The following is a 20533-nucleotide window of genomic DNA, read 5'->3' on the forward strand; positions in this document are numbered from 1 at the left end:
ATATCTATTAAAAATCATATACAACCATTGTGACAGAGACATGGGCCTGAATTACATTAAGAACTGCCACTTTGGGCTGCCAGAACTGCCATGACCAGCCTCTACAGCCCACCACCCACCTTCTAGCTGAGTAAGTGTACATCCCAGTGCGAGTTAATTTACTCCTTCAGTAAAATAGAGCACAGTAATTACAGAGCTTGCTTTCCCCAAGGAAAAGGGCAGTTAGGGCGTAGGGGCAGGAGGTATCTTCCACACTGCAAAAAGCAAGTGAAATAAACTTAGAATAGCCGAATTGGAAGGGACCAACAAGAATTATTACATCTACGTTGTCAGCATCCGCTGCAGCAGACATAGCAGCAGTAACAAGACTTTTACATGCTGGGGAATTTTTAAAGATGAGCCAGCTTACAAGTCTGCAACTGGATGAGGTGGAAGAATGGGATGAGAAGATTACCTTTGGTGGTTTCTGATGTTTACTCCCCCTTTTCTTTGAACAGCATGGAGAATTAACCTATTTCACAGTTGCTTTTGCTAGCCTTAAAGACGAGCAGTTTACAAAATATAGTTTGGGTTTGATGATGCTCATTTCCCAACTCAGATGAAAGAAAAATAAAGAATAAGCTTCAGCCTGACTGAAACACGCCCTTGATTTACTCTAACACAAGCAACTTTCACCTTAGATGGAATGGCTTTTCTCTTCGACTTCTAAAATAAGTTCATCTACAGCTGTTTGATGAATTTTCACTGACAGCCAAGGATTTAAAGGACACCCTTTAAACTACACCTCATAGAACACAATGAATAAACAACTTCTGAAAAGTAGAAATAGGCAAAACAACTGAAAGTAGTAATGTAGTAATACCAACTGAAAAATAAATTTATTTCAGGAAAACTATAAACAATATATACAAAATGTAAGTTTAAAAGTTGGTTCTTTTTGTTTACAGGAATGTACAATAGTTTTGCTGATGTGCCAACAGGATCAGCATGAACTTACTACACCTTGGTGTCCATGAGGATATTGCCATCCTTGTCCTTTACTCTTACTCTCCCAGAGACATACTTGGTTTCCTGGTGTCCATTCGTATACACAGTCTTAACAGTACCATCTGGATACTCCCGTCTCTTAAACTGTGATGTGTGTAGCTCTCTCTGGCCATTATTGAACTCAATAGTTTTGCTTCCATCTCTGCATTAAATACATATATTTAAGTGATTTTTGTTTGTAAAATTATAAGGACTGTAAGTAGGCTTAGATTTGTTCTTGGAACAAGCGTTGAATACATAAGCCTAAACGAAGAAATTAATACAGTATTTTTGAAAGGCCTCTTTTATTAAATACCATCCCAGGTGGTTGGTACTCAAACATGTTTCTCCAAAAGTGACATGGCTTCTTTATACTCAAGAGCGTCTGCTATGCATTCTCTGCTTTTAATCTATTTCTGCAAAGGTCCAGGAAAAGTTTAAAATAATTTTTTGAGCAGTCAGATTGGGTGTCAGACCTGCTAGAGGCCTTAAGTAACTTCTCACTTGTAATTCTAGAGAATGCTTAAGTAACTTTTTTTTTTTCTTACTAGAAAATAGACAGAGATACTCAGTTCTCCATCCTCTCTATGATACAAGAAAAACGCAAACAGTAAGCAAGCCTTCTCAGTCCAGTATATTCAAATATAAGCTTTTACAAATACATCACTCTATACTGCCTCTGGCAGGGAGCTCTTAACTACTGCTTCCCTGTCAGCAGTCTGGGTACTTAAAAACAAAGCTTACCGCTGAACACGAACAATAGTGCCATCTGGGAAGATGCTTTCTTCTTGCCCATCCGTAAATAAATTTTTGATAGTTTGATCAGGGAAAGTGATTTCTTTCTTGCCATCAGGATAGTGTTTCTCTGAAATGTATTTTGAGACAATATTACGTAAGTACAGGAGTGTTTTGCATACATATGTAGTAGTTTTGAGGGTTGGCTGGGTTGGATGATTTCTTTACCTATTTGTCCATTTGAAAATTGCAAGACCTCCAAGCCATTGCAGTATGTAGTATGAGTAGTCTTAGCATCAGCATAATAATAAATCTGCAGGGAACAGTGCAAATTAACGTATCCAGTCAGGAACTGTGTGCATACACACACATATAAGTATAGGGGAGAAGGTATAGGATGCATACCACTGTTTGATCAGGCATAATCTGCTTCACATCCCCATTGAAGAAGGTTATTGTTACGGTCTTCCCATCAGAACCCACTTTTTTCCATGTCCCATTGGGAAAAAATATGAGGTGACAGCCATTTTTCAAAACCTTTTCAACCTAATGAATGGAATGCAGAGATCAATATTTAGCCATCACATTCAGGTACCCATTCATCTTTCACAGCAAGTGTCTCACAGAATTTCAAATGCCACACTCTCATTTTACCTTTCCATCAGGATAAGCGATTTCTCTCTCTATCTCTTCACCGTCTGTATGCTCAGGTCCAGATGGTGCTGGCACAAAAGCTTCATTAGGAGAGCTGTCCTGAAATGACACCAGTAATATAAGCATAAACTGAAGTGAAACTTAAGTTGTCATCATGCAACTGTTTTCCCTAGGCTGACAAGCATTCTAGGAAATGTGAAGCATGAGGGTAGGAAGACAGGTCTGGGAAGTCATAAACCCAATCTGGATTTTATGCAACATCTACTATACGAGGTACTCTGGCTAGCAGTAGTTTGTCTGTGGTCAGTTTTTGTCCAAGCTGTAATGGAATTCAGTGCTGTAGTGTGGTCCTCAACAGACTGAAGTTATCCATACAAAGGCATGAAACAGCTGATGAGGTTTTATAAAACCTAAATGCTACCTACAGCAATTAAGAATTCTTAAAAGATTCTTGGATGGTTTCTCTGCAGGGAACATAAATAGTCAGGTTTTTCCCTCCTCTAAAAAAGGTAAACATTCTGCAAAATTCTAGGGAGTAGATTATTACTTTCTTTTCTTTCCTTTCCTCAGCCAAAGAATGCTGCAACAGCTAGAGAGAGGTAAAGCACTGACTACTGTATAGCCTTTAACTGCAATTTCATTACCAAGAAAAATAATATTAAAAAAATGAGTCAACAGCTTTCCAGGTCACCCTCCAAGTACTCATTTAAGTACAGATAACTTCATGGGGTTTTTTATTTGTTTTGTGTTGTTTTTTCCCCTTAAAAATCGAGATACAAGACTTACTACCATAAAAGTCCTAGAAGAATCTTCTAGTGCCGCTGTCTCAGAGTTGCTTCTGTCATTAGCAGGTGCCGAGGCAGGCGTTCTAGAAAGCTTTCCTACTCAGATAAACGTAAGGAAGTTAGTTTGGCCAGTAAAATTAAAGTACAGTTTAAGTGTTATATATGAGATGAAGTTGTACAGGACACCTACATTTCTTTAGTGCAGCAGAAAATGAAAACAGTACATTTATGAAAAAACAGCATGTCAGCTCTCTGGGACAAGTCATTTGCTTCACGTATTAGCAACATGCTTGACTGAAGAATCATTGCAACCAACAAAATACTTGCACTTTCTCTCCTATTTCATTTCTAGATCTATAGAGGAGATTATTTTCCACCTAGGGATCTCAGTAACATTCTTACTAGCCATACCTTATCATCAATAAAGCAGGACTGACAATCTTTCAACAAGAACAGTCTTTGGCAGACTTCTCCTGTGTCTTCCCTAGCTTTCCAGAAGGATTATCAAAGTAAAAACAGCATGGGCCTCAATTCTGGATTGTACTCCTCTAAGAGGTAACATCCTGGTTATCTGCCTTTAGAGATGTCAAAAAACAAACGAAACCTACAACCCTCCAGTTGCTTGCTATGTTTGCTGATTCATTAGGAAGGGATACAGCAACAAATGCTATTGCCAGCTAACTGCAAAGAAGGAAACCAAGGAACAGCAGCACTGCTCCCTCTACATTTATTTTCTGTTAACTCTTAAAGAATTTGCTGATTAGACAAACATTTATACCTTTTGCCTGTGAATAATTTTTGCCACTTATCTTGCCACCCTTCTGTGCTGGAAGAAGTGAAGATCCAGTTTGGCTTTTCAGGCCTCTATTTGGTAGACTCTGGAAGGAAGAGTTATTTGTGGGTTATGTGACTTTTATTCAATAACTGTTCACTTGCAATAAAATTTATAGACCATTTGTCATGAAACTAACTGCAAGCTTTCTTCACGAACTACATTTTTTGAGATTTAGTCAGCAGAAGGGTTTGCACGATGTAGCCCAAGCTGTGTTTTGGAACTCTTCCTCTGTCTGCTGCCTCCCTACCACCAATTACAGAATGTTAATTTGGTACAAGCAATCCAAAATAATAGTTTCAAAACTCAATATAACTTCTGTAGACAATGAACTGCCTGATTTGCCTGGCTGATCCTTGAGGTACAAAAGTTCTCAGGTTATATCCTGTCTATGTACTTTTCCTCTTATAATTGCATCATTTTGAATTTCAAAGATGACAAGTTTCTCAACAGAACAGATACTGCACATAATGATGCCTCCTTGGAGATCGTCAGAAGCCGTGTGGACGTGGTCCTGGGCAGCCTGCTCTGGGTGTCCCTGCTTGAGCAGTGACATTAAACCAGGTGACCCCCAGAGGTCTCTTCCAACTCAACCATTCCATGGTTCTGTGAACATTTACAGTTGGAGAGAATGTGAGATTAATCAAATTCTGTGTCTGGCACCACTAGTAGACTCCCCGAGATTAGTAAATTAAAAGTTAATGTCTAGGTTGTGGCTACTGGATTACAACTTTATGATCCAAAACCCAGAGTATTCACAGCCACCAACTTAAAACACTGAGATTAAAAACTTACTACAGATTCTGCTCTTTTTAGAGTCACCCCAGAATTTTCAATTTTCTTCTTGCTTCCAGCAGCTTCTACTTTTTTCCAGGCTTCAAGACGAAACCTCTCCATAATTTTGACTTCCTCTTTTAGCTCCATGTTCTCGTTTACTAAGGCTTCTATTTGATCTTTCAGGCGTCTATGGGTGGTTGACCATTTTGCTTCTTTTCGTTTTAAATCTTCCTGTAACTCTGCAATCTGCTGTTTTAAAGCCTTAGAAAAATGCACATTTATAAATTAAATAAGATCTTTTTTAATATATCAAAAGATCTTCATGTTCTAGGAAGAAACTTACAAGCAAAAGGAAGAAAAATACATACAAAAATACTTGCACTTATCAGCAAAAAGAATGATCTGTGTAATAGAGACAATGAAAGGTAGGGGAAGTTTTCTTCCCTGAAAATGGTAGGATCAACTTTAGGTATCAACTCTATAAGCTGAACTTAATCAGAGGATGTCTTTCATTCCCCTCTGAGCATCTTTTACACTTTATAGATTGGCCTGCACAAACACGCTTCAGGCAGAAATGTGTTATCTTTAAGGCTACCCTCCAGAGGGCCCTTAAAAGTCTTGGCACTGGAAATAGGGAGGATACAAACACACAAAATACACATGAATCTGCCTGGCCAGTTTAGCAAATGTTACTTTGACCTATTGAAGTAATGTCAGGAAGGTGACATACCCACATGTGAAGTTTCAAACAACTCATCTGTATGCCTAACATACCATAAATCCTGACAGTGAAGAAACATACCATTTGTATGTTTCTGACCTTTAACAAACTACAAGTAATCACAAAACACAACTTTGAAAATTGTAGAAGGTAACTATTTTTACCCTGGAACAGTTACAAACAGAATACAATTCAAGTATGGTTCTAGTTTGCATTTTGATCCATTACCATAATAAAAACTTGCAGTGTTATATTAGCTACAGTAATTTTGTATCAAAGACAAAGGAAATTGTACCATAGTCAAGTGCAGCTTTTATTGTGGAAATGTGACAAAACGATTTGCTTTTTTTGTTTGTTTGTTTGTTTTTTGCCTTGAAACCATCACATAACATTGTGAAGACCATAACTGCTTTCTCAGTTAGGCTGTGTCTACAGTTCCTATCTTGAAATGACTTGCAACCTTTCAAATTAAGTTATAAATTAGTTCTCAATTCCCTTTAAATTAATTTAGATTTTCCTGTGTGGACAAGAATAATAATTATCATTTTTATACCTGAATTTCATCACGTTCTTTTTTGTCTGGAATTGCTCTAGCTTCTGTGGTATATTTTTCAAAAACTTTACGCTCCTTTTGCAGTTTTTTCATTTCTTTTTTCCTATATTCTTCTATTTCAGCCAGTTCTTGGGCTTTCTGCTGTTGAAAGTCTGCAATTTCTTTCCTGTAATTATAAAACAAAGCTTTTTTTTTTTTTAGCCTGACTCCTACAAGTCTGGAGTGAGAAAATCAAAAAACTTTGAATTTTGCAGTCATTGATTAAAACCCAGCATCTACTACCCCCAAGAAGGTTTAACTATAAAGAGTATTAAGCAGTAAGAAATGTCACACAGATAGCATTCGAAGTCCAACTGTTTCCATCTTCTAGTCACAAAAGTTACCCTGAATTTAGCAAAGCTTCACCCAAATCTGCCAATAGTCGTTAAAGCAGCAGAACACCATTCCCCCAAAAGCAGTGTGAAAAAGAATCAGCCATTACCAGGTCCCACATGTTAGCCACCAACACGATGCTGTTTCCAAACAAAATAAATGTGACTGTGGTAGGAAGTAGGGAGCTTCCTTTAAGTCACCAGAGGATTATTTTGCTCTTTGCCACCTGCAAGTCACCAGGGGACTGAAATGAAGTCAAACTCTGTACACTCAAATATTCACTCCATAGGAAGAACCATCGATCACGTCAGCATGAAATCTGTTTTGCAAGACCGGTTTGGGACTGTGTTACTGCTCAGAACACCGCTCAGTTATACATGAGGAAATTCTCCCAGGTGTAGCCTTCAAGGATATCATATTAAACCAGTAGGAGTTCTTAATATTATTCCAAGATTGGCAATTTGTGAGTAATAGTGACGGTTTAATACAGCCATAGAGCAACAACCAGTTTCTTGACCTGTCTCCAGTTACTGAAACACACCAATTATTTATCCTTATCACTGTAACACTATTTAGGTACAAACAGGACAACATGGAACATACTGTTAGTGAACACCCCAAGTTGTTTTCAATTAAAACTTTCCTGATTTTCAATTAAAAATTACCTGATACTTGCCAGGGCGTGCTCTCTTTCTTCACGGAGTTTAGTTAGAGTTGTGTTTTCAGCTCTGAACCTCTCAATTTCCATTTCCAATTCAATGAGTTTCTCTCTCAATATCTGGGATGGAACAGCGTTTCCTACCAAAGGACAATCAGGTACAAGTTGTCTAAGCAGCCTTTGACTGAAGTAAACAATTACCACAGGCCATTTAAAATATATATACTATTATATAGATAGAATTTTCTTGCAATACCACTGCTAATACTGAAATAACATAGAAGGAACATTTAAAAGCACCCTGTGCTATATACTCAAGGGTGGTGAGGCCTGGCACAGGCTGCCCAGAGAAGCTGTGGATGCCCCATCCCTGGAGGTGCTCAAGGCCAGGCTGGATGGGGCTTTGGGCAGCCTGGGCTGGTGGGAGGTGTCCCTGCCCATGGCAGGGGGGTGGGACTGGGTGATCCATAAGGATCCCCACATCCAACCCAAACCTTTCTATGTTTCTGTAAGTACTTGATATACCAAGTGCATCTATCACCTTTGTAGAACTAAGTATGTATTAGGAATTGGAACGTGAAGGGCTTCATGTCAAGCTAGAGAAGTTAATTAAGGTGTGTTGAGGGCAAAACATCAAACAGGAAAAACTCATGGCTTTGAATTTTCCAAGTTGTAGTCACAACACAAACTGCTCACACTGCCCCTGAAATATCTTTAAGAGGCCCATAATCGTATCTGTGGGCTTCTTTGCCATCCCATTTTTTTGATCAGTCACAGCTTAACATTCATTGGGCTTCAACAGTCTGCTTCCGAGTATGCAAGTGAAGAGCCTAAGCACTGAACCTGCAGTGCAGTCAGTTGCTTCGTTCACTCTTAAAAGCTGCCAACCATTACTTCCGACAAACAACACAGCAAATTCCGTTCTCTGCAAAGCAGTAAGTAGATGTAGTAGCTTTTATATGAATTTCTAAACAGAAAAAAAATGCTAAATGGGTTCAAGCTCTGCTGCAATGAATTTACCACCTACCATCATCTACCAGAGAAGGCATACTAGGCTATACCATCGTGTTGTCACTAAACAACTGCATTTTTAGCAATCTTGCATAAATACAACTTCTGCAGGAGCTCTTAGAGGCAGCCCTTCCAGAAACTCATTCTGCAAGCTACAGAATGGCTAGATTGCACCAGCCACACAACCAGAAGAGATGAAAAATGCCATTCCCTGAAGCAGGAGTCTGTACTTAGACTTTTTGGTGTAAAGTCAAGTTGCAGAATAAGCCTTGGAAAGAAAAACATGTTTTCTTCAGCATTTCCTACCAGTTGCTGTTCTCTCAGCTCCCGACTCCTGTTCCACATTCGATTTGATTTCATGCTCTGAGTGACAGCCTGCCTTCTGCTTCGGTTTCAGCGAGGGAAACAGTTTCATCATGAGGTTTGAGGCCGGAGGCCCGTTTGCATCACTGTCTGCTGCAGGCTGTTTGGACAGCTCATCTCCCTTCTTCGAGGCAACTTTTCTCTTTATTGCTTTGTCTGGGACAGCTGTATCATTCTTGCTGAAAAAGTCTGTCTGTAAGGATGTTTTAGTATATTTGTCAGGTAAATCATTGTGAAAATAATATTCATCCAGATCACTCCATGTCCTTTCATCATCAAACTCGATCTTACTCCTATTTATACAAGACACGCTTCTCTGATGGTCTGAAGTTTGTCTAATCTTTTGCTTTGACACTGTGCTGCAGTCTTCGTCTGACAAGTCACCTCCACATTTGCTTTCTTTGCTGGTATCTGTAGAACTTCCGTACTCAAAAAATCCTGGATCACTTTCTCTATTGCTCTGAAAGGATTCCTTAACATCTTCATTTTCATTTTTTAACGTGGTCTCAAATTCCTGCTCAGAATCTGTAGTCGTGTCACCATTTTCCTCGTCTTTATCTTCATTTAGAGTCCATTGAGTACTTTTTAAAGCAGGAACTGCTGTCAAGGAAGAACCTGAAAACATTACACTGTCTGTTTTATTCACTGGATCCTTCAGTCTAGAAGCTGTTCCTGAATTTGAGACTGCATGTGTAACTGCTTTATTATTTCCCTGTGTGATACACTCTGCCTTTTTATTTTTAGCATTTATAAGTTTAACTGCAAGCTCCTTCACTTGCTGCTGTTTTGCCTTGATAGGGGTGGAGGACATTCTACGTCCTTCTGAGGCTTGCTGATCTTGATCTAAGATCCTTTGCACAAATGAGGAATTACTTGAGAAAGATATTTCATCTGCAGCTTGTTCCAGGAACAAAAATTCATCTAATTCTAGATTTTCTTTTTCCTTTTCTTTTTCCCAGTTTTCCAACTTATTCTGAAATGAAACTTCAAAAGACAGTTCTGAATCTTTTACAGGGTGACCTGCAGGACATTTAACATTAGAAAAGGCATTAGCCAGCTCACAAGACAACTGAGGCTTTTCCATGCCAGGTAATTTTTTTCTGATTTTGCCAGCATTAGACTTAGCAAATTCCACTACGTTCTCTTTATTTTCTATTTTGTGGGTAATTTCTGATGGGAAAGAATCTCTCATCTGTCCATCAAGATTTTTTCCTGGTTGCATTCTTGTTTCTAATGGCACGGTATTTTTTCCATTGTGATTCCTGAGTACAAGGCTCTTCTGAATAGGACAATATTTCGCTTTATCAGGCTGGTTATTTTTTTTACGTGGCATAAGAGGGCTCCCAGAAACGAGCTCTTTGCTAGGAGGCAGGCTTTTCTTTTGTATTTGTGATCTGTCCACTCTAACGTTTCTGTCATCTGAAACCCTTTGTGGAGGTTTCAACATGCTTTCTCCAAGCATTGTTATCTTAGATTTGGCATTAGTGAACCTTGTTAAACCTTCTCCTCTTTTCAGGAAGGGTCGTTTGATCACTGGCTTTTGAATGGCTGATCCATTTGTCTCCTGAAAGTGGATATGGAAAATTAACACGCAGAGAATGTTAAAAAGTCCTTTACACAGTTTTAAGATTTTTTTTTCCAAATAAAACCCACATATCAGTAGGAACTTACATAGCATATTTCTGCTGGGTTTCTAAAAACATCTTAAACAAATGAAGTAGTCAGGACTTGTTTTTTTTTATTTTTAAAAGTAAAATCTTCAAATGTGAATATTGCAATCAGTGTTAGCTTTTGATGCTAGAATCTGCCTTGTATGTTTTTAAAGCATTCATCACTATATACTGTATTTAAAAAAAAAGAGTTAAAAGTTAAAAAAGAAATTTAAAAACCTGTAATTTCTGGCTTTGCTTCAGACGTTGCTCCTCTATCTGTATCTGTTCTTCCAGAAATTCTTCAAATGTCTGTTTCTTCTCTTGAATCGCAGCTTTAATAGGTCTAGGGTAATTTAAAAAATCAAGTCTTACGTCTCTACGTAATTTAACTGCGTTTAGCATCCCAACTATTCAAAGGCCTAGGGCGCAATTACATAAAAAATGACGAATTATGAAGTACTTTAGTCATTAAGTGGCAAAGTTAATCTGAGAAATGATACCACTAGCCGCTTATCTTTTGAGAAGTGGTTATCAAATCCCTGCTATAATTAATACACATCTAGAAGCACCTTTATGCAGGCTTTGCTGTTTTTCCTTTCACTGCTTTTCTCATTGACCCATTCTGCCCAAACCACTGAATTTTCGCTTGGATTTTAGTCACACTGCTCGTTTCTGCAGTATCACCTTGCACTGGGTCTGGCTGGGACAGAGTAAGCTTTCTTCACAGTAGGTCACATGGTGCTGTGGTTTGGATTTGTGACTAAAACAGTGTTAATAACACATAAATATTTTAGGTATTGATGAACACTGCTTGCATAGCATCAAAGCTTTCTTTGGTTTCTCACACTGCCCACTTCTCTCCCCCGGCAAATAGGAAGTCGAGAGGAACAAAGCCAGAAGAGCTGACCCAAAGTGACCCAGCAGATATTCCATGCCAGGTAACGTCATGCTCAGCACTGAAACCTTTGGGCTTGGTTTTCTAAAAACAGCTGTTGTTCAGCAGCCAACTGGGCATCAGTCTGCTTGCTGGAGGTGGAACGTGACTGCCTTTGTAACACTTGGGTTTCTTCCCCTTTCCTTCACTTAGTAAACTGTCCTTATTCTCAACCCACAACTTCTTACACTTTCACTTTTCAGATCCCCCCACCTCATCCTTTCTGCTCTGGGGGGGAGGGATGACCAAGCAGCTGCCTGGGTGCTTAGTTGTTGGCTGGGGTCAACCTACCACAGCTTAGAACAAGATTTCTGGTCCTTGTGATGATCAGACAGACAAGCAGAGTTTCAAAACAACACCAACCACTACTTTTAGTCCATCCACTCCATAAACAAAGCTCCTACCACACACGAGAAGGCTTCTCCCACAAGCACTATTATTATTTCTTAGCCATACCCAGATGCTTAAACAACTCCTGGTAATAAACTAAAAAGTCATAGCCTTACACTCCTCCTTCACATTACATTTTTTGCCATCTAATAATGGATAGGAGATTGTAATAAATCAAATTGGGAACAATAATTATAACTGCTAATATGCTAAGCCTATACTAAGATGTGCTTCTGAACTGTGATTACTCCACGTTTCACACACCTCTTCAGCCAATACACAATGTCACATCTTTCATAGCACACGCAATTTCAAGCCAGAGCCTCTCTTACTACTGGTCTCCACCATGCCTAGCAAAATGGAATCCTTGGCTGAGAAAGCTATACAAACTGAGAATATTAGACTCTTAATCAGGACTCAGAATTCAATCAAGCTTGTGTTCGGTATTTAGAACTGTAAAAAATAATGTTCTGAATTACCTTTCCTCCGTATTAGTCACCCACAACTGCTTTCCTCTGCTGGACTTTTCAGAGAGATCTGCACCTTCCACACATAAAGGATCATTGCGTGGATCTTCAGCCTCCGTTATTTTTTCCATCCTTTGTTCTGGGCACCACATGTTTTTTCCTATGAAATTGATAGAATACTGTTGTTGTTGTGCTTTTTTTTTTTCCTCCCCAAAGCAAACAAATCCGTTTTCAGCTCATACTTTAAGCAGCACTCAGATCAGATTAAAGCCAGAAGGGAGCTTCATGGTCACGTATTCAGGATTCCCTCACAAAGTGAGTCCTAAAATTTCCCCAATTCAATTCTTATTTAGTTTTGAGCTCTCTTTTTAAAGGAACATTCTGATTATGTATAAGTTTTTTCCACACAGCTTAACAGCCCATTCTGATTGTTCATTATCTTTGCTTATTTATTGCTTAAAGGTAAAATAACTGAACAATTTTGAATGTCTGCTCTACTGAAAAGGTCTCATATCAAGATTCTGTTTCCTTTGTACAAATGTAAAAATTAAGATCAGTTCATCTTTTTGCAACCTCTTAGACCAAGACCTTGGATTAAGAGCTTTGAAATATGATGAAACACAATCTCATACCTTTTCTCTGAAACCTCTACAGGTTTACAGCAACCTTATTAAACAGCTAGATTAAAACCAAAACCCCACTCCAATTATAGCAGCTTAGCAGTTGTGCTGGTGTCAACGGTAGAACTATGAACAGAAAAGGTGAAGAACTCTAATGCATTTATTTTACGTACAGGTAAAATAGTCATGCAGTGGCATCTCTTTGCCAACCCATCTTGATTCCTAATTCCAGTTCAGTTATTAACCCTCACGGTGGAGTTGGACTGGAGACATTCTGTATCCCTGTATAGATTATTTCAGTACGCCACATGAAAACATGGGTTCAATCAGCACAACTCTCCACAATGAGATACATTCTTAGTTATTTAACTTGTAAAAAAACACCATTTTGTGTATGTGGAGAACAACTATTCAAGGCATAAATTCTGCCTTCATTGTGATTCCGATACCCAGATGATCACAACCAGTGAAAAGCTGTCAAGCCCACTGAATGCCTACATCTTTTGATTTTCAGCCATCAGAGTAGAGCTTGCAATTACAAGAAAAACACACCGCTGTTCCGCAGGAGAAAAGAAATGGCACTGAAGGGCAGGAACCAGCCTCTACTTTTACATTCCCAATTAGAAACAACTTATTAGGCAATCTAGTTTTTGTTCTAAGACTAAACCCTAGTTCAACTTTCTTAGATAGAGTAAAAGAAAGATAACCATTAAATCAGGTAAGACTGATACTACCTGCAAAAGAAGATCCCCCTAGCTCAACTCTGCCAGCTTTTTCCAGCCCAGCACTGTGCTCTCCCTTTGCACACAGGGAACTGGACTGGAAAACTAATCCTGTTTACAAATGTTTGTTTTTCAGTACAAATCAGCTCCCCAGTCTAGTTCAGTTCATCACTAATTGAACAAATTTGTTCTGCATGAGCACAAACAGGAAGGTATTACTTCATTTGGATACACTGACAGCTTACAGCAATCCAAAGTATTGTGCGAAACAGCTAATCAAAGAGGAAATCAACTGCTTATTTTACACTGTCTTTTATAATATATTCCTCAAAACAAGGCTCCCATCATTGATTAAGTTACAATTACTCTTGGCAATTTATAAAAGGATTTTATAACAGTCCTTCTACAGTAGCACTCATTTATCAGCCACTCAAACGATGCAGCGTTTGTCTTGGACTAATCAGGTAGTCTTAAGGTGAAGAACACTGAATACACTTTCAGATTTTAATGAAGAAATGAGATCAAGTTCTTCAGTTTACTGAAGTATGCCTTATGCTTTCTTTCTCGACTTACCAAGAATTGCTGTCTGGTCAGACACCATGCTAAGTAGCTTCTGCTGTTCTTCCATCAGCCTTTGAAGTTGCTCCATCTGTTGTTTCTTTAGCTGTTCCTGCTTCTGTTGTTGCAATTCCTTCAGCTTTTCAAACAAAGAAAAAAATGTACCAGAGGACATTTATTTATGTTATTGTACTTAAGACAAATATACCTAGAATGCACTGCAACATTAGAGTCATCACGCCAAGAGGTATTTCTTGTTTTAATCATGTTCCATTAGCTAAGTGCAACATGATGGAAATTAAGAATACAAAGTGCTTTGACGAACACAATTTTCAGTTCTATCTACAGATTGCACATACTATTTTCAGTTTGCACAGTCAACAAATCCACTCATCTTTAATTGACCAACCTGCAAACAAAAGGAATTAGAACAATCATTTCTATAGTATTAGAAAAACATTCAAATTCGGCTCTTTTAACATAACTTGGATGTGGTGGTTTTATTAAAATGTGAAATACCTCAAAATCAAGAAAGCTTTAGAAATGTATATATATCAGTATTCTTTATATGAATGTATCAGTAATCTTCAGTCTATCTGAGATCTTGGAAATAAACATTACATGTAAGTTATATATATTTTTAAAATAATTGTTAACATATATTAGATTGTCAATGACTTTCCAAGACAGGAGACTTAACAATTCCTTTTCAGATGCCCTTAACCAGATAATGTGTGTTAGTTAGCCACTGCTGGATACTGCTGACATAACAAAAACAGTGAATGAAAATTTTTCTTACATGTAGAACAGGGATGAAATACCTTTCATAAGCTTAGCTGTGGAATTATACTCTAGAGATTCACTCTTTGCCCCCCACGCTTTCACTTGCACAAAGATTTGCACTGAGGCAACTTCTAGAAGGGTGGACAAGGAATTGAGTTCTTCATCCTGAACCGCAAGACCTATTAAAGTGCGCCTTAATACCTTCAGCTAACATAATTTATATCTGCTTATTGGGGAGAGCTATAAGCAAATGTATTGCCAGACACAGCGGATCAGCTGGCAGGCTTGCTTTGGAAAAAAAAAAAAAAAAAGTAACATCACAGGGTTGTAATTCCGGGCCTTTTTGTCCTATTGTCTCAGATCTGTCTATATACAACACCAACTTCTCTCTTCAACTAAACAGAAACAGGTATAACGGTGCAGACACACATACAATGAGAACTAACGGCAGATGTTGCTATAGCTACAAGAACACACAACTTCACTGTGTTGTGAATTTCTGCACTGAAGCACTCCCACTGTAACGACCAGCATCCCACTGCCACATTTTTAAGTGAAGAAATAATGGAATATTGTAAAATTGTGTGCATCTTTCCTGGTTAAGAATACATATATTTTTGAGAACAAATATGCTGGCACTAAATACAATTCATTTTGAACTGGAACCTGTGCCAGTGAAAAACCAGTTAAACTGGCATGTCGTGAGGAGGACACCAACCTTTATGCATGCATAACTGACCAAGGGCTTGCTCTTTAAGCCTACTGTGTTCCATACATGGAAAAGATTTTGCATACTTTCAGGTATGAAGAATCATATATAGGACCAACATAAATCCTAATTTATGTATGTCAAAGAATTCTAGAACTTTTTGTTACCTGTTCAAGCTTCTGTAAGAGAGGATCACAGCAATCGGATTTATTCCGACCATCCACTTCACCACGGACAAAGTCTGTTTTAGAGCTTTCTACATTATATGCTGCTGCTGGGAGAGATGTTTCAGCGGTATCCTGCTGAAGTGTACAAGAGCTGCCAGGCTCCAGCATCTGTTCTTCACACAAGGAGTCATCACTTACAGAACGGCTCTCTGAAAGATGCAACCCTTCAGCAGGGAAAGCCGGGATGTTTTCATGTCCAGATAATAAATTGTCTGTGTTGATTTTCAAACCAGCAAAAGTAGGATCCAAGAAGACTCCGGCACGAGAACTATCAAACATGCAATGTGCAAGGAAGTTTCGTTCACTACTCAGATCTTCAACAGCTGGCATCTTGTAACTGGTATTCACATCTACTTGCTGATGTAGCGACAACATAACACTATTATATCTTGGAGTGTTAGGACAGCAAAATTTTCAAAGCCATAGGCACCTGGCGTGGATGATTACTTATTTTTAGCACCTAGAAATGAAGCAGATATACGAAATGAGAAATCTACAGTAGCAGAAAGTTACTCTCTTATAACTAAAGTATTTATAAAAATCAGTCACCGTCTACTTTTCCCTAGGCAATAGAAACAATTCGGACAATTACTAATGAACTTCCTACGCAGGAAGTCAGCACAATCCAACATTTAATCTTAATTGCAACTGCGCTCAAATAAATAATGCCTCAAATATTACAGAGCTGTGTATGATATCCTGTTCAGTAGTACAGAGATAGGTTCTGAATTTAAGAGTGTCTGCAACAGAAGAAGAAAGAAGGGATTTGATGAGGTGAGAGATGTCCATTATAGGATCCTCGTGTGAAAGCAGTGTTGTAAGTATGTCCATATAAATACGATGCTGTTTCTGTGAGTATTTCGACGCACACTTTGCATCATTCTCATGGAAATTCTGTGCCCATGCTGCCTGTTAGCTTCCCCCTCCCCTTCCCATCATCTTTTATCGTTATCACTCGGCTCTGCTTACCTCTAACGAGTCCCAGGGCGATTAACTCTCCACCTCCACACACGGTGTGTCCTGTCGTTTGTCGTGTGTCGTGCCGCAGGGAGCACAGAGGTAGGGCTACAGAACAAAGGACGCGACCGCAGGAGCCCGAGTCCCCAACAGCCCTGCGGGTCAGCGAACAACTTTTTAAAGTCTCCTCGTTCCCGAGGGATCAGATCACAGAGACTCTTGTTCAACCCTTGCTGAACCTCCCCACACGCCCAGCGCCCCGCTGCTCCCGTCGCCCTCACAGCGGCCGCTGCGCCCCCACCTCAGGCACCCTCACGGCGCCAACCCCCCCCCGGCGCTGCCCCCTCCGTCTTGTTACAAACCTGCCGCCATCTCACGGCCTCCCGGCGCCACTCGCCGGGCATGCCGGGAGTTGTAGTCCCGAGGCACGGCCTCCCCGCCCAGCTGGCGGGCGGCCCCGCGGTGCGCGAACTACAGCTCCCGAGGGGCTCCGCGCGGCGGCTGAGGGAGCTGGGGCTGGGTTGGCTGGGGAGGAGGAGGCTTGGGGGGAGCTCATTGCTCTCTGCAGCTGCCTGAAGGGGGTTGTGGAGAGCCGGGGTCGGGCTCTTCTCGCAGATAACCAGTGATAGGACTAGAGGGAATGGCCTCAAGTTGTGCCAGGGGAGTTTTAGGTTGGAAATGAGGAGACATTTCTGCTCAGAAAGAGCAGCCAGGCACTGGGACGGGTTGCCCAGGGAGGTGGTGGAGTCACCATCCCTGGGGGTGTTCAAGGAGAGGCTGGACGTGGTGCTTGGGGACATGGGTTAGTGGTGACATTGGTGGTAGGGGATGGTTGGACCAGATGGTGTTGGAGGTCTCTTCCAACCTTCATGATTCTGTGGTTCTAAACACATCACCTGCATGGTTGCCCTGAGGCTGGGTTCTGCCTTAACAAGGGGAGCTACTGAGCTGGGAAAGAGGATTTCTACCTGTGCCTTTTAAAAGCACAGCATCGTGTTTAATCCCTTGACATCCTCATGAAAATACAACAAAGCTTTGCTTTCAGTATTCCTGAACGCTGAAGGCCTGACAGGGCTCGGGGTTGTTCATGGTCTGGTTTTGGTCGACAAAAAATTACGTTGGGCTCCCTCTCCATGCTAGGAGCACAGTCCATTGCTGACAACGATCCCTAGCTTGCAGGTTGATAACTACAAATTAACTACATAGCTACATAACAACTATATAACTACAAGTTCACGCGACTTCTGAGGTCGTTAGGACCTTATGGATCTCCACCAAGCTAAATTAAAGCTGTAAGAATTAAGCAAGAAGCAATTGTCAGCAGTTTTCCTTTGCATAACTTTCTTATCAGCTATGAAAGTATTTACGAGCTGTTAATTCTCAACACACACGTTAATTATAATCATTCTCTGTTTGGATTTTGAATTTGGGAAAGTTTGCAGTTCAAAAGGAGTAAAGCCAAACGCTTTGCTAAAACTCCATGATGCTTGATCCTCTAGGGAGATAGGAGAAAGAAGAGAGGCTGATATTCGGAGGTCAGTAAAGAAGGAGAATAAGGTCCTTTTCACTGAAAGGAGGGAAGAACTGCTGAGGAGGGACAGCACAGGCTCCAGCTACATTTCCAGCTGCCTGTAAGGTATTTCAAAGCTCACTTTCACTTTAACAGTGCGTTTCCTCCTTCAAGCACAGCGAGGGCTGCTGCTCCTTACTGTTCCGTTGGCTGCACTTTGCTTGGTTTCTTTATTTGACAGGGTCACGATTGCTGTAGCGGTCCCTTCGGGCATTTTGCAGGCAGGCATATGTGTGCCCCAGCCCTTCCTACCTCCCTCCACCCAGCGCTCCGGTTGCCCTTTGCCCTGTTGAGGAAGCAGGAAGATCGTTCAGGAAGAGGAACTGCCAGAGAGGGTGAGTGTAAACAGTTTTTCACCCAAACCCTAAAGAGAGGAGTGGGATCGGGGCCATTTAACAGCTGTCATGCTGGGAGCAGAGAAGGGGTGAGGGGGGTCTTCACTTCGCAGACAAACTTAGCGAAGTGAATCTGCCGTTCCCTCAAAATTTTGCATTCCCTTTCTGCTTCCTGGTCGACACTACGGTTTATTTGCCGATCACTTCTCTCAAGATTTTTTTTCTTTGTTCCTAGCTGTATAGCTTTCATAAGCAAGCACAATATAAAATATTTTGTGGGGTTTTGTACCACATATGAGCTACAAATTCAGTTGCTTCTCAAGTTTCTGTGTGAAAGAGGGATGTATTGGTAGGAATGATGTTTGCGATAGCTTGTACATATTTCATTACCCTCCTAATAAGCTGTGTGTTTAGGCTGTGTGAATAGTATTGTTTCCTGAGGAGACAACTTCTGGAAACTTGAGCAATATCCAGACGCTGCTGTAGAGAATACACTGAGAAATGTGGTGCCTGCAGTGTTACAGTGCAAAGGGAGGCAGTGCCCCGACCAATATGATGCTTTTAATAAGGGAAACTTTTGGCAATGGTACATTTGCCTTTATATATGATACAAATTAATCTACCCAAGCCAAATTATATGGCTGCATCTTAAAAGATCATTGCCACCTCAGATAACGTAGTATCTTGCAAAAACCCCTTAGTTAAAATACAGGAAGAAGAGGTAGGGGATTTTTGTGTGTGTGAGCAGAGTACTTTTATGGCAAAAACACTGGTAATGCCAGACAGCAGAACACAAGAGTCACAAAATATAAGTGTATAGTGATTTCATGTGTCCTTTGATCCTTAATCTGCTGTCTGCCTCACCTAAACACATGTATCATCACTGCAATGTTGCCAGTTCTCTCAGATGTGTAGGGTAGTAGATGATTTGGAGTCCCTTTCTATAGATTACCTTTATGAGATCAGATTTTCTGTATATATATAATTGTGTCCGATAGTGTGGATTTTCTAGGTTTTCCTGAAACCCTAAATTCAAATGAATTTGGTTGCCCCCCCTCTCTGGCCATCTGAGAGTTTTTACTGCAGTGAAGAACAGCTTTATTTGCATTCACTGAAAATCCAATATGCCATAGAGTAAGAAAATACACATATTCCATCTTTGTTTCTTTTTTTTTTTTTTTTTTTGGTTGGTTTTGTTTTTCCTTTCCTAAACTGGCTTTATCTCAACCCAGGAGGTTTCTAACTTTTGCCTTCTGATTCTCTTCCCTCCATCCAGCTGAGAGTGAGAGGCAGTGAGGGACTGGCAAGCTTAGCTGCTTACCAGAGTTAGAAACATACCACTTTTGAAATGCCTTGGTCAGTGCCACTTAAAAATTTTCTCTGCCTTGTTAATATCTTTTGGGTTGTTTTCTCTCAACACTAAATCAAAAATGAACAGACGTGATGTAAAAGCTTTGTTAGCCTTGTAAAGGCGTTGGTGCAATTGATCAATATGAATTTCTAAGCCAGAAGAACCTGTTGGGTAATTCAGTGACAGGTTAGATTTTAGTCCTAAAAGACTGCTAGAGAAACAGTTCTAACAATGCACGTAAAAATATAAAGTGGTAAATGAAAGTAGTTCAAACAGCTTCTGCTTTCCTTTTTGAGGTTTTTAACATCGTTGTTTGTTTCTAGGAGTAGAAGGACAGGAGCTTAACCACAATCTGCCATGTATGTGGGAGCTCTCATCCATTTGGAGAAATGTCATTTTTGCTCTGAATGGCTTGTCCAAGAGAGATGACAGTTAATTTCGGACATTTTTGGCCAACACAAGAAGTATGTTTATTTTCAAACAAGCAAGCTCTTGTTTGTTTTGCCTCATTCTGTGATTCCAGGATGAAATTGGAGAGGCCAAATACTTCGGATTTTCTTTTTTTTTTTTTTTTTTTCCCGTTATCCCACAGTTAAAAGTATTTGTCCTTAAGTCACTGTGGAAAAAATTACATTATCAAATAGCCCTTCCAGAAATAGAAACAATTTGAGTAAAAACAAGTTTTTACCAGCGACACTGATACTAACCCCCCCCCCATCTGAAATATGGCCATGGCTTACTGGCAACCAAATAATCATTCAAAAAAAGAAT

General features: G+C 40.0%; 1 protein-coding gene across 1 annotated transcript; it reads right to left on the bottom strand.

The window, feature by feature from the left end:
• Positions 1-996: 996 nt before the first annotated feature.
• Positions 997-16638, bottom strand: CPAP (centrosome assembly and centriole elongation protein; the record flags this gene model as incomplete). Its single annotated transcript, XM_084306245.1, has 16 exons — positions 16519-16638; positions 15490-16009; positions 13846-13969; positions 11943-12090; positions 10377-10482; positions 8431-10051; positions 7121-7253; positions 6084-6249; positions 4828-5070; positions 3979-4078; positions 3205-3296; positions 2416-2514; positions 2167-2307; positions 1990-2074; positions 1771-1891; positions 997-1189 (listed from the first exon to the last, which is right to left on the bottom strand). The coding sequence occupies exons 2-16, from the start codon at positions 15922-15924 to the stop codon at positions 997-999; spliced, it is 3807 nt and encodes a 1268-aa protein (XP_084162371.1). The 5' UTR covers positions 15925-16009; positions 16519-16638.
• Between the last annotated feature and the right edge of the window lie 3895 nt (positions 16639-20533).

Source organism: Netta rufina (genome assembly GCF_964035555.1).
Source record: "Netta rufina genome assembly, chromosome: 1".
Lineage (NCBI taxonomy): Eukaryota > Metazoa > Chordata > Aves > Anseriformes > Anatidae > Netta > Netta rufina.